This window comes from Leptinotarsa decemlineata, unplaced genomic scaffold, assembly GCF_025532065.1.
Source record: "Leptinotarsa decemlineata unplaced genomic scaffold, Ldec_3_MD MMD2_tig00000035_RagTag_RagTag, whole genome shotgun sequence".
Taxonomy (NCBI): domain Eukaryota; kingdom Metazoa; phylum Arthropoda; class Insecta; order Coleoptera; family Chrysomelidae; genus Leptinotarsa; species Leptinotarsa decemlineata.
In genome coordinates, this window is record NW_027412540.1 from 20,436,060 (window position 1) to 20,448,191 (window position 12,132).

Here is a 12,132-nt window from a genome sequence, read left to right on the forward strand (position 1 = left end):
AGACAACTAAAAAAAATGCAAATGATTTCGATAGAACTATTATTATTATTATTATAAATTTTGAACAACAATAATATTATAGAAAATACAAATGAGTACAAAAAATTACTTATTGATCTAAATGAGGTTGTCAAACACTACCTACCTGAGAAGCACGTTTTGTGGTTGAGTGGAAGAACAAGTCTCTTCTGCCGACTAAACTTGAACTCCGCCTTTTGACTGACATTATTTCTTCTATATTCTCTATATATTTTGTATTGCCATGTCATTATGTATTCATATAATTTGTATTTCAATCAATAAAAACGATCTTCGTTAATAATAATTCATTGAAACATATACTAGTTTTAGGGGTTTTAGAGAATTATTGTTGTCAACCGCTGTGCGGTCACTCAGTATTTTGGCATTCTGTTACTATGATTCATTCATCAATCCATTTCATCCAGCTATGTTCACGCCCTCTATTGATATTTTTTGCCGTAAATATTTGCCGTAAATATTTGACAGATATAAAACAAATTATGGCATTCATCGAATTTGTTTGCGAAGCCACTTCACTGTTAGCTAGCTAATTACTAATCAACTGCAGAAACGCAGTATCTTAGTGGACTAAGTTAACTAGTTCTCTTTGATGAACTAGTTTTTCGACTAACTACTTTGCTCAAACACACCAGAAGCACAAAGGTAATGCATAAGCAAACAGATAATTCGGGGCACACGCAACTATTACAGGGAATAATTCATCCTTAATACAGGCAGGGAAGGTATCACGCACAAACTAAGACCCTTATTTGTTCCTCCTAATCTGAAACCGTCACATGGCAAATATGGTATGTGTCACTACTATACTGTGGGTGTAGTTACACATTTTTGGTTTCTTCTATCTTTATACTTATATACATTTTATTGACAAATATATCATTTCAAACGTTATACTGTGAAAATGAAGAGCGTAATTAGTTTAATTTTTATTACAAAATATAAATTTGTATGAGTTGTATGGGTCTTTCATCAAGCGCTTCTTATCTTTAAATTTAAATAAAACAAAGTGTCTGTGAAATATTATGAAAAAATTTATCCGTTTGATGTGTGGAATATAATTTTTCATGACTCTGGCTGAATTTGACCGATGACATGGGTATGTTGGCTTTGAGGACCGCTGTGGTTTGTGGCTTATTCGCATACACCTCCGACTCAAAAAAACCCGCAAAAAAAGCCTAACGGGGCCAAATCGCACAAATCTCGGTGGCCAGTTCACATCACCTCCACACGTAGATGACCATGCCCTCAAATCGCTCGTAAAAAAAAGCGATTTATTTCCAACAGGAATACCCAGTTACAGAAAATGCTATTATTACAGAGTGTATATGGATTAAATATTAAAAATAATGGAATATAGAAATGTATAAAAGTACATGCTAAAACAAAGTATAAATAAAATAGAATTAGAATAGAATAGAATCAGAAGTAAAATTTCAAAGAGGAATGAAAAATTGAGTATATAACACAAAAAGTTACAAATCATGCAATGTTACAGTACTGACACAAAAGTTATTTATAGTATTATTACAAGTGATTATGGATACAAGATACCAAGATGTTCAGAGAGTCGAAATGAATGTCGCAGTGTTCACAGATTTTATTGAAGCTATTGCACATGGAATTCAATGGTGATCGTTGCACAATATTTCTGCGTGATGCTTCGCAATAATATTTCAGACTGTTTCGACCTTCACTTCTTGATAATAAGAAATTGATCTCGGGTAAAAGAACCGTACTGTCAATATTGTTGTTGAGTAATTTATGCAGAAATTTTATACCAAGGATAACTCTCCTATTTCCCAAAGATGTCATATCAAATCGTGTCAACAATATGTTATGATCGATGCCTCTCGTGGGGTATTGACCATCAACTTTTAGACATAAGTATTTTAGGAACTTTCTTTATACGCTCTCAATTGATGTTTTTTGGTAGTCGTAAACCGGATTCCTTAATAAAGAGCCATACTCTAACTTAGATCTGGCATACGCAATTTAAAGGTGGCAATACTTTTGAAGTTCTTGCCATTTCTGTAAATAAATCCAAGTATTCTATTTGCATCAGCAGTCATATTCCTCATATGTGTTTTGAAAGTCAATTTACTGTCGTATGTTATACCAAGATCTTTTATCTCATGTACGCGGTTGATTGTAGATTTGTTGATGGAATAATCGTACATTAAAGTTCGCTTTTTATTGTAAATGATATTATTTTACATTTGGATACGTTCAGTTGTAGACGATTATCATCACACCAAACTTTAATTACATCTAATTCATGGTGTACACGTTGGCAGTCAGTAATGTCGTCGATTTCATAATATAGCTTCAGTCGTCTGCAAATAGTAGGCTAGGAATATTCAAAAAGGTTGCCAAGGCATTAATAAAAATTAAAAATAAAAGAAGTCCAAGATTAGAACCTTGTGGTACCCCAGATGTAACTACGTACTGAGCCGATTTGAAAGATTCATATTCGACGAATTGTTTTCTGTTAACTAAATATGATTCAATTAGAGTAAGCAGTTGGTTAGAGAGTCCCAATTTTGTCAATTTGCTGAGAAGAACGTAATGGTCTATTTGATCGAAGGCTTTTTGAAAGTCTAAATAAACAACATCGAGTTGTTTTTGCTTGTCCAGGTACGTACAGAGATATTGATTTAAACATGCAAGATTTGTCATACATGATCTTTGTTGTACGAAACCATGCTGAGTAGGAGAAGAAACTTTTTGAATATGGGAGTACATAACATTTTGCATACATATCTCGAAAAGTTTAGAAAAGTTAAATAAAACTGAAATTGCCCTGTAGTTTGTGAAATTGCTAGAGTCGCCTTTTTTGATATCGGACAAATTCGAGCCGTTTTCCACTGCTCAGGGAAGGCACAAGTTGATAAAATCAAGGTGAATATGCCTATTAGAGGTATAGAGAGAACGTCGATACAGTCCTTTATCACGAGACTAGGAACATTGTGAACGCCTGCGGTGAGTTTATTTCTTAATTTTTTTGAAGCAGTAATAATATCGATTTTGGAGAAGGCAGGGATGTTTAATGCATCTAAATCAGAATCACGAGAATTTTCACGAAGCATATTCTCGTCCGAAACCAAGTATACACGTCTGAAGTACTTGGCGAATCTATTGACAATATCCCCAGGCTTATCAAATACCTCATCATAAGTTTCATTATACCCGGTATACGCGAATGACCTTTTTTACTGTGTATGAAAGGCCAGAAAGTCGAGCTGTCAGATAAAATCTTATTTTCAGCTAAGTTTGTAAATTGACTATATGCTGCTTATATTTTAGTTTTGACAGTTTTTCTCAGATCCGATAATTGATTTTGATAAAATGCTGTTTTATATTTCTTATAGTTTTTATATGCTGATTCCTTTTTCTTTATATGGCTGATAACGTCGGCGTCGAACCAGGGGGTAAATTTACGTGTTTTCAATATTCTCAGTGGAAATGTTAGAAAGAAGATGCTGTATAATTTTTGATATAATAAATCACATGCCGAGTCGATGTCAGTACATTCAGAAAAGTCACACCATTCGGTTGTTCTGATCAGTTCATACATAGCTGGAGAGTTTGCTTTGCGAAAATTAAATTGCTCAATAGCGTCTGTTGTATTAATAGCAGTCATTGATATGAGGAGTACGACAGTTCAATGAAACAGAAAGTGCAGGATGATGAACGTCTATGCTAACAAAAGGTTGATCACATTTCGAGACGATACAATCGTCACAGTTGCTTATAACTAGATCCAGTTTGCGATTATTAATATTCGTTATCGAGTTGTAGTGTTGGGATTCAGGCTTATACAAGCTAATAAGCCTGATGTAGTTCTTCTCGACCACCAGACCAAAACGACCACCAAACCTCTCTACTCTCGAATCTTAAAATCATACCGGCTTGCCGCACTAAGGCAGAAATCTTAGCCGCACAGATGCAGAAGGCTGTCATTCTTGGCTCACTGCGCTTGCTCAGGGCACATGATTCTCGGACCCAATGATCACTTACCCCACGGTGTGGGGTAAGTGATAATGCTGGCGCGCCCTCCCGAATGTATCGGGGCTTCGGGGGATAGGGCCTGACAAGCGCACACTGCGGTAAAAAATAATAATAATAATAATACATTTATTACACATCAAAGAAAAAACAGAAGAATATACAGTAGTGGTGGTGCTATTAAATGATATTCTGATGAATAAATGGCTGGACTTATTGGTTCAGATAACAGTTGTAAAGCGTTTTTGTTCTTCCATCAATGCCAAAGAGATATTGACAGTTTTAACTGATAGCAATACATTAACGAAACTAAATGAGTAAAGAGAAGGAGAGGAAAGGAAAACATAAGAAGGTAAGGGTTAGAGAGAGAGAGCACAGCAATTTTTGAGAACTACACTGAATACTCAGTGTGTAGTTTTTGAATTTAGATTTGAATACCAACGGCGATAGTTGTAGGTATGATCCATCCAATTCATCCAAATTATTTATGCAGAATGCCATATTGTAGGAAAAGGACCGTTTGTATATTTCTTTACAGTGTGAAGGTAAAGTAGGAATGGTTTGTTTACGAATATTCAAATTATGGATGTCCGTTCTATAAGAGAGTTTTTCATGTAGATAAGGTGGAGTCTTTGATTTAAATATATCATGAAACTGGCAAGCTATATGATGACGTCGCCTGTTGTGCATATTTAGTCATTTGAGCTCTTTTAGTTTATCGGTAATTGATATACGACTGACTTTTGTAATACCACAAATTAGACGAACACATGAGTTCTATACTTTCCATTTATGACGAATTTCGACTTGATTAAGACAAGGACTGTAAACAACATCGCAATAATTAAAATGAGGAAGAACCAAGGTGTCACATAACATTTTTTTGAGGTCTTTTGATAAAAAGTGTCTTGGAGGAAAAATTAGCTTTAGAGAAGCGTATGCGATTCTCAATTTATTAAGTAACGTGTTCTTTGAAGCGAAGTGTTGTATCAATTGTAAGTCCCAAATTTTTACAAGAAGTTTCAATAGGTATTTTCTGTCTCCAATTTTGAATATAACGTTATCAGACAACAAATCTGAGAATTATCTTTTCCAAAAAGTAGAGCCAGCGACTTGTTAGGATTGATTTCAGTCCATGATCAACAGATACCTTGTGCAAGGAAGTCAAATCGTGATTGATAGACTCCGTGGCAGCTACCAAATCCGAGTATCTAAAAGAGAAATAGATCTGCGTATCGTCCGCATAGAGATGATATTTACAAAATTTCATTACGTCAACGAAGGTTGAGGTATGAAGCAAACCCATTGTAATCTACACACAGAAAACAACTTTTGAATAATCCAGAATTTATATCACTTGAGATATGTAAGCAGAATGGAACATTCATCAACTCATCAGTGAACGTTAACATCCAAATTCCCATTTGAAATGAAACAGTATATCTCACAAAAACTACGTTTTCATATGCACATGCTGAATTCCGCGTTATTTGAAACCAGTGTTTACAATAGAAAAGTTTCCTAGAGAACTGCAAGGTCAAATCATATGAAGCCAATAAAATGAATATAAAAACTTACCTTGAAAGTGATACCTTATATATACACAAACAGTGATTTTCGATATTCATTGTTTTCTCCAAAACAAACACCAGGCAACATCCACAGATGGAAAATTGAACACATCGACCATGAATAGATACTCACTGAAAACATAAGGTATTATGTGATGAATTATCACCAATGTGATTCGTTCGCTGTCTTCAACTGCAACGTTTCCTTCAAAATCACTTGTTGAAACCATAGCATTCGAAATCCAACCACAGATAGCACTGTTTCCAGTTGCCATTGGTCTTATCAGTTGTACTAGGATTAACCTAGGCTTTATTAATCCTGGATAGAGTCTTCTAAAGATTATATAGGTGGTGTTGGATGCCTTGTTTTTGGTTTCAACTGCATTTGTGATTCACCCCACCACCATTGCCACCTGGCAGGACGAATCACCATGTGGTAATATATCATTAATGCTTCTTCTGGGTTCTGGTTCCATCCACAATTATTTGTTTATTTTACAAATTAGTGTTCTGAAAAATTTGTGAAGTTATTTCTATTTCAAACAACAGAACCGAATATTTCGATCTCATTTTATTTCATTTGTTCTTCTATATATTTGAAATCTCTTGACTTCTTTACAGTCACTCGGAGTTCTCACTTGGATCTTTAAACATTTCTGTTGTATGTGAAAAGTTGACATTGTAATTGAACCTGACAGAAAATTAACACAAAGGCTTGAAAGATTATTGATTTCTGAGAAAATATAATCCAAAAGCCATGAAAGCACTTTCGTTATTTTATTACACGGATGAATTTCGTCATTTCTTCTCGCATCAAAAATGATTTTCCTCAAAACTTGGTGAATACCGACCACAAGTATCGAAAGTAAAAATGGATTGATATCAAATTTTCTGGTTCTCAACATCATTAATTGAGTACATTTTCAAATAACATATGCAGCCCTTTCTAATATACCGCAATAGTTCAAGTATTCGTTCCTGGAAAATTTTATGAATCCATTTTCTCCCCAAAGAGGACCCCAAGAATTTTTCATTATCCAGTAATCGTATCCATTTTCTGTTCCATATCCAACAACTAACAAACAATGATTGACATACTCGGAGCACTCTTTATCGTAATAAACCCCGCTTTTATAAAACCTCCATTTTGATGTCACATATATGCAAACAGATAAAGGACCATACTCAATCAAAGCGTCTTTCATGTTCGACCCAGAGTTCCGAACATATTTCAGTTCGTCGAATGTGAGGTTGAAAATCTTTGTCTTTACTGGATTGCATTTCAATTCTTTTCCTTGGTAAGGATAATGAGATTCTGAGTTCAGTCCATATTCTTTGGCGAATTCAAACGCAAATTCAGGGTCTCCCCCCGAACAGTTGGAATCCCATAAACAATCTACAATATTCTGCATGCTGAGGGATACTAACGCGCCAGTTTTTCTGAAGTAGTAGGCTTCCAGGACACCAACCTGAAAATAGAAAAGTCCTTAACATGTGACAACCAATATGAAACTTCATGACTTCAGATTAGGAAGATGCAATATCGTGGGAAAATTCCACTCATAGAGGTCACCGTAAAATTATTATTTTGATTTGAGAATTTGTGTGGAATGGGGCCAAATTTAAATATAAGGTTTTATCTCAAACAAAATATTTTATTTCCAAGTTCACAAAAAAGTTGGCAAGTTTGAATTTCTTCACTGTTTCAAAAATAACCAGCAAAAAAATATACTCACACTGTCGTGGATAATAACTATGGAGGAAGGAAGGTACTGAACTTTTTTTTCCAAGTAAAATAATAATTAATAGTTGATATAAAATTTCTAGAGAGATAATGTCCAGCTTTTGGAAGGTATTGAGGTACGAAGGAAGGGTGGACAATAAAATTCTGTCAATGGAGCAATCTTTGGCAGAAAAGAAAATAACTTTCAATACATCCGCACTCCTCCCGCACTCCTCAAAGAGTGCGGATGTATTGTGAGATGATTTTCCTAATAAACAATCAATACTGATCCGGATTAAAAATATACCAGCAGCAGCGCAGACTATTGAGAGACGAGTTACTGAAATGACAAAAAATGTAGGGAAACAACAGATCGATACCATTAAACAGAATATCGTATTTAGTATTTGGTTGAATGAAAGTGTTGACAATAATGACAATTTGGCAATCGTTGCTCGGTACTTCGACAATAACCGTGTTGTATGAAGAAATAATATGTCTGCTTCCATTGGAAGGAATGACAAGGAGCGAAAATATATTATAAGAATTCGTTAAACATTTTCAGAAACATTTTCATATCAATTTATATTATATCAGACAATAGAAGTCCGAACTGATGAAAAACATCCCGTATTGTGGATGAACAATTCATGTCTTTTGCATTACGATAATGCTCACCGTAATCCTGCTTCAGCCACCTGATTTGGCTCCTTGTGACATTTTCCTGTTACCAAAATCAAAGAAACTCACGAAAGGACGGCGTTTTGCGGTGATTAAGGACATAAAAACCGAATCGCTGAAAGAGTTCAAGGACATACCAATAAGTGCATAACAGGACTACTTCGATAATTGGAAAAAACGAAAGCAAAACTGTATTACATCTGAGAAGGACTACTTGGAAGGGGAAGAAATGGTAATTGATTAATAAATGAGCATTTTTTAAGAATAATGAAAATTTGACTCATTTTTTGAACAGAAAACGTATATTGAAATAATTGTATTTGATACAAAACAAATAGCGGAGATTTGGCGACTTTGCAATGCATAATCCATGATAGAAATATCGTGAGTTGAAATCCTCCAGATATTTTTGTGGCGAAGGTATATTCAGTTGGGGATGATATTTTTCAACTTACGTGGCTAACGGAAATGCAAATAGCCAGTATGCTCCTTGTTAGGTGGCTAGGGAAATCATTATCCTAACCTACCTATAATACGTGTTGATGGCCATAATAGTTGATAAAAAAAAATAATCAAGAAATGAAAAACAAATATTACCGCACTGAATATCCAGCAAGATGCACAATGTCCTTGATCCTTCGCTGGAGTGACAGCACCTTTTTCTCTCCAGTCGAAATAATCGTGGTTATCCAATTCACTTAGACCACGTGGTAGATTTTTCTTAGTATCTCTTGCATAAATTGTAGTCAAAATAGTTTCTTCTAAGCTATACCTTTCGTTGAACTCTTCTTTGGTCAAATCGGCAAATATATTCACTCCTTTTTCGAAAGTAAACAAATTTCTCCTGAATTTTCTATTATGATTCCTGATTTCCCTGACATTTGCCAAAAAAATCCTGAAGCGTCTATCGTCTTCTTTCTCAGTAATATATGTTTTATTGTAACGAAACTGAAAATTACGGAAAAGGTAAAAATTGAATGAATTTGAACGATATTAAGTCCGATTCATGTTCTCAATGAAAATTTAAATCGATATAAAACTAAGAGGCTATTGAAAGTCCACCTTGACGAGCACAAGAGAAATATACAGCGATGAGAAACCAGAAAATCGGGAATAGCAGAGTATGTTTGGACTCATCAACATAAAATCAAGGGGAAGAACACTGGTTCAAGAAGAAGTTCAAGGAAGCTGCATATATGTTGTCCAACGCCGCATTCAGCTAAGCTAGCGTAGAGATACGCAATTTTTTTGCTCATTTTCATTTCTGTTCTGTTTTATTTCCCTTTACTCTGTAGTAATTTTCATCTATTACCTTGATTATTTTATTCGTCTGACCTGACCTGATAAACAACATATATGGCAACATCGAAATATCTGAAAACATATACGTGTAGACACTTCAATTATCTCTCAAAATCCTTCAATTTCTTCAATGACTGCGAACATGCCTACATATACAGTGCATTTCTTTAACCTCCCTTTTATTTTTTGAACGGGTCAACTCAAAAAATTTATATTCAGTAGTGAAATCAATGCATGAATACTTTATTTTGAAGTGAAATTGACAGATGAAATTCTCAAGATGGCGACTGGACGCCATCTGGGAAAAAAAATTAAATGGAAAGGGGATCTTGTGACACATCTTTTTAAAGCTCCTCACAAATGATTCACAACCCCTGAATGTAATGTCAATATCTTCAACTACTACAAAATGGCGAAACTTTCAATAATTGCCTGACTACATTGATATTTGACTATATAATATGAGGTAATAAGATTGAAGTCATTTCAGAAGATGCTCGAAATGGTTGCTTTGAACTTCTTGACATACGAACAGCCAATCCAATATTTCACGCCAAAAATTTTCGAACACAGTAACGTCAATATCTCTACAAATATTTATTATTCTCTTCCGTATATCCAATATTGAAACCGGTTCAGTTTTGTACACCTTCTGCTTCAAATAGCCTCATAAAAAAGTCCAAAGGTGTCAAATCTGGCGAGTGGGCTGACCATTCTGTAGGATCTCGACGGCCAATCCAATGACCAGGAAAAGTAGTATACAAATAGTTTCTTATCTGGAGTATTGTGGTGTGCTCCATCTTGTTGGGATACAATATACATATCGAATCCAGTAGGATTCGCTTCGAAGATTTCAGTGATAAGAGGGTCAACAGTAGTTTCCAGCATATCCAAATATAGTTCCCCTGTTGAATATTGATCAATAAATATACGTCCTACAATATGGTTTCTCAATATTCCTGCCTAATTTTTTTTGGATATTAGGTATGTGTTTTCCGGAAAACGTGAGGGTTAGTGTCACTCCAATAACGGTAATTTTGTCTGTGAACATTGCTGTTGAAAAATATGTACATTCGTCACTAAAATAAACATTGTGGAAGTAGGTAGGATGCCTTGCAACGGTTTCCGTCATGATTTCGCAGAATTTAGTTCTTCGATCAGGGTCATCTTCAGTTAATTGGTGTACCATTTTAATTTTGTATGGATGATACCTTTTCCTCTTCAAAAAGTCTCCACACAGTAAAAGGAGGCACCTCACAAACATTCCCGACGGAATAAGTAGACTGTTCAGAATTTACTACCATCTCACCAATTATTTGAACTGGCTGTTCTTCCGGAATGGACGGATGACCTGGGGGCTTTTTGTTATGAACACTACCGGTAGTTGCGAATTTGAAAACAACTTCCCTCAAATATTTTCTACAAATAGGACGATTCGGAAAATGTTCTTTGAAAATCCTTTCGATCTCGAGAAAGTTACGAGTCGCACCGTAAAAGAAAATCGCTTTAATTTTTTCTTCCGATGGAAGAGAATTGACCATTTTAGAGATTGTTGACGTGGTACCTTTCTACTAGTAAAACCGAAAACTAAATGAGAATATTCTAACTGAACAATAATGTTCATTGTCGTTCTGACATTTTTTGTCGTTTTTATGATCAATAAATAACTCTACAAACCTTATCGGGTTGTTGGAATTGCCATATGGCAGATAAAAAGGAATATTTCTAAAATTATCGATATTAATGTGTTTGTCTCCAGGAAATTATTAAATGTTTCGCCATTTTGTAGTAGGTCAGGATATTGACTTCATATTCTGATTATGATGCACTGTTTGGAACCTTTGGTGTAGTAATGAATATTACTGGAGTTTTTTCCAACACCAAATAGTTATTTTTAACACCTCGACACGTATTTCGATCACCAAGTGATCATCTTCAAAGAGGAAGATTAAAAACGCCATTTTTCAATCTTTCTCTTTGAAGATTCTAGAGTTGTGAAGTATTCGTCAGGATCTTCGAAATGATGTATCACAAGTCCCCCCTTTCCATTAATTTATTTTATCCTATATGGCGCCTAGTCGCAATCTTGAAAGTTTCATCTGTCGATTTCACTTCAGAATGAAATATATATGCAATACATTCATTATCCCAAATTTCAATTTTTTTAGTTGTCCCGTGGGGGGGGGCCTTAAAGAAATGCACTGTATATGAAAATGGTGATTTTTTCACAGACTTACCTTGAACTGACCCCAATCATCTCTCAATGAACAATTTATATCATTCCAACAAATTATCAATATTATAGCTTGTAAAGTGGATTTCATTTTCACTATAAACACACCAATAAATGCTTCTACAAAAGTTGCGTAGAATAAACAGTTCGGAATCAACTTCATATTTTACATTTCATCACATATTACAAAAGTGCTTCCTGAATTATGCAGTAGATAGTACGATCGCATAAACAAAAAAAAGTATCCAAATTTGGTATCCACCAACGTAACTTTTTTGTGACTAGTTATGATTGAATTGGGAATATATTTTGAATTTATCTCAGGCCAAAAACGATATTCCAACCATTCGATGAATTTTATAATATTCATATGAAGGAAGGTTTTAGCCCTCTACTTCTTCATCTTTAAGGTGCGTATTCACCAAAAAAGCGAGCACGAGCGAACATGAGCGAACACGAGCATACATACACGAATGCTCGCTCATGCTCGCTCGTGCTCGCTTTTTTGGTGAATACGCACCTTCAGATTTTAATGTTGTGAAATCCATTTTGGGAAGATATAGTACGGAAAGCGT

At 34.9% G+C, this 12,132-nt stretch overlaps 1 protein-coding gene across 1 annotated transcript; it reads right to left on the reverse strand.

Moving 5' to 3' along the window:
* Positions 1 to 5,186: 5,186 nt before the first annotated feature.
* On the reverse strand, positions 5,187 to 11,695 carry LOC111506937 (cathepsin L-like peptidase). The gene is made up of 3 exons (XM_023162159.2): positions 11,562 to 11,695; positions 8,620 to 8,970; positions 5,187 to 7,087 (listed from the first exon to the last, which is right to left on the reverse strand). The coding sequence occupies exons 1-3, from the start codon at positions 11,646 to 11,648 to the stop codon at positions 6,542 to 6,544; spliced, it is 984 nt and encodes a 327-aa protein (XP_023017927.2). The 5' UTR covers positions 11,649 to 11,695; the 3' UTR covers positions 5,187 to 6,541.
* Between the last annotated feature and the right edge of the window lie 437 nt (positions 11,696 to 12,132).

What these genes read in the sequence shown, in the direction of transcription:
- LOC111506937 (XM_023162159.2), bottom strand. Translation starts at nt 11,648, where the DNA reads ATGAAATCCACTTTACAAGCTATAATATTGATAATTTGTTGGAATGAT. An exon ending in ATGATTGGGGTCAGTTCAAG is followed by an intron (nt 8,971 to 11,561) that starts GTAAGTCTGTGA and finishes CGTAATTTTCAG; the next exon opens with TTTCGTTACAATAAAACATA. An exon ending in CTTGCTGGATATTCAGTGCG is followed by an intron (nt 7,088 to 8,619) that starts GTAATATTTGTT and finishes TTCTATTTTCAG; the next exon opens with GTTGGTGTCCTGGAAGCCTA.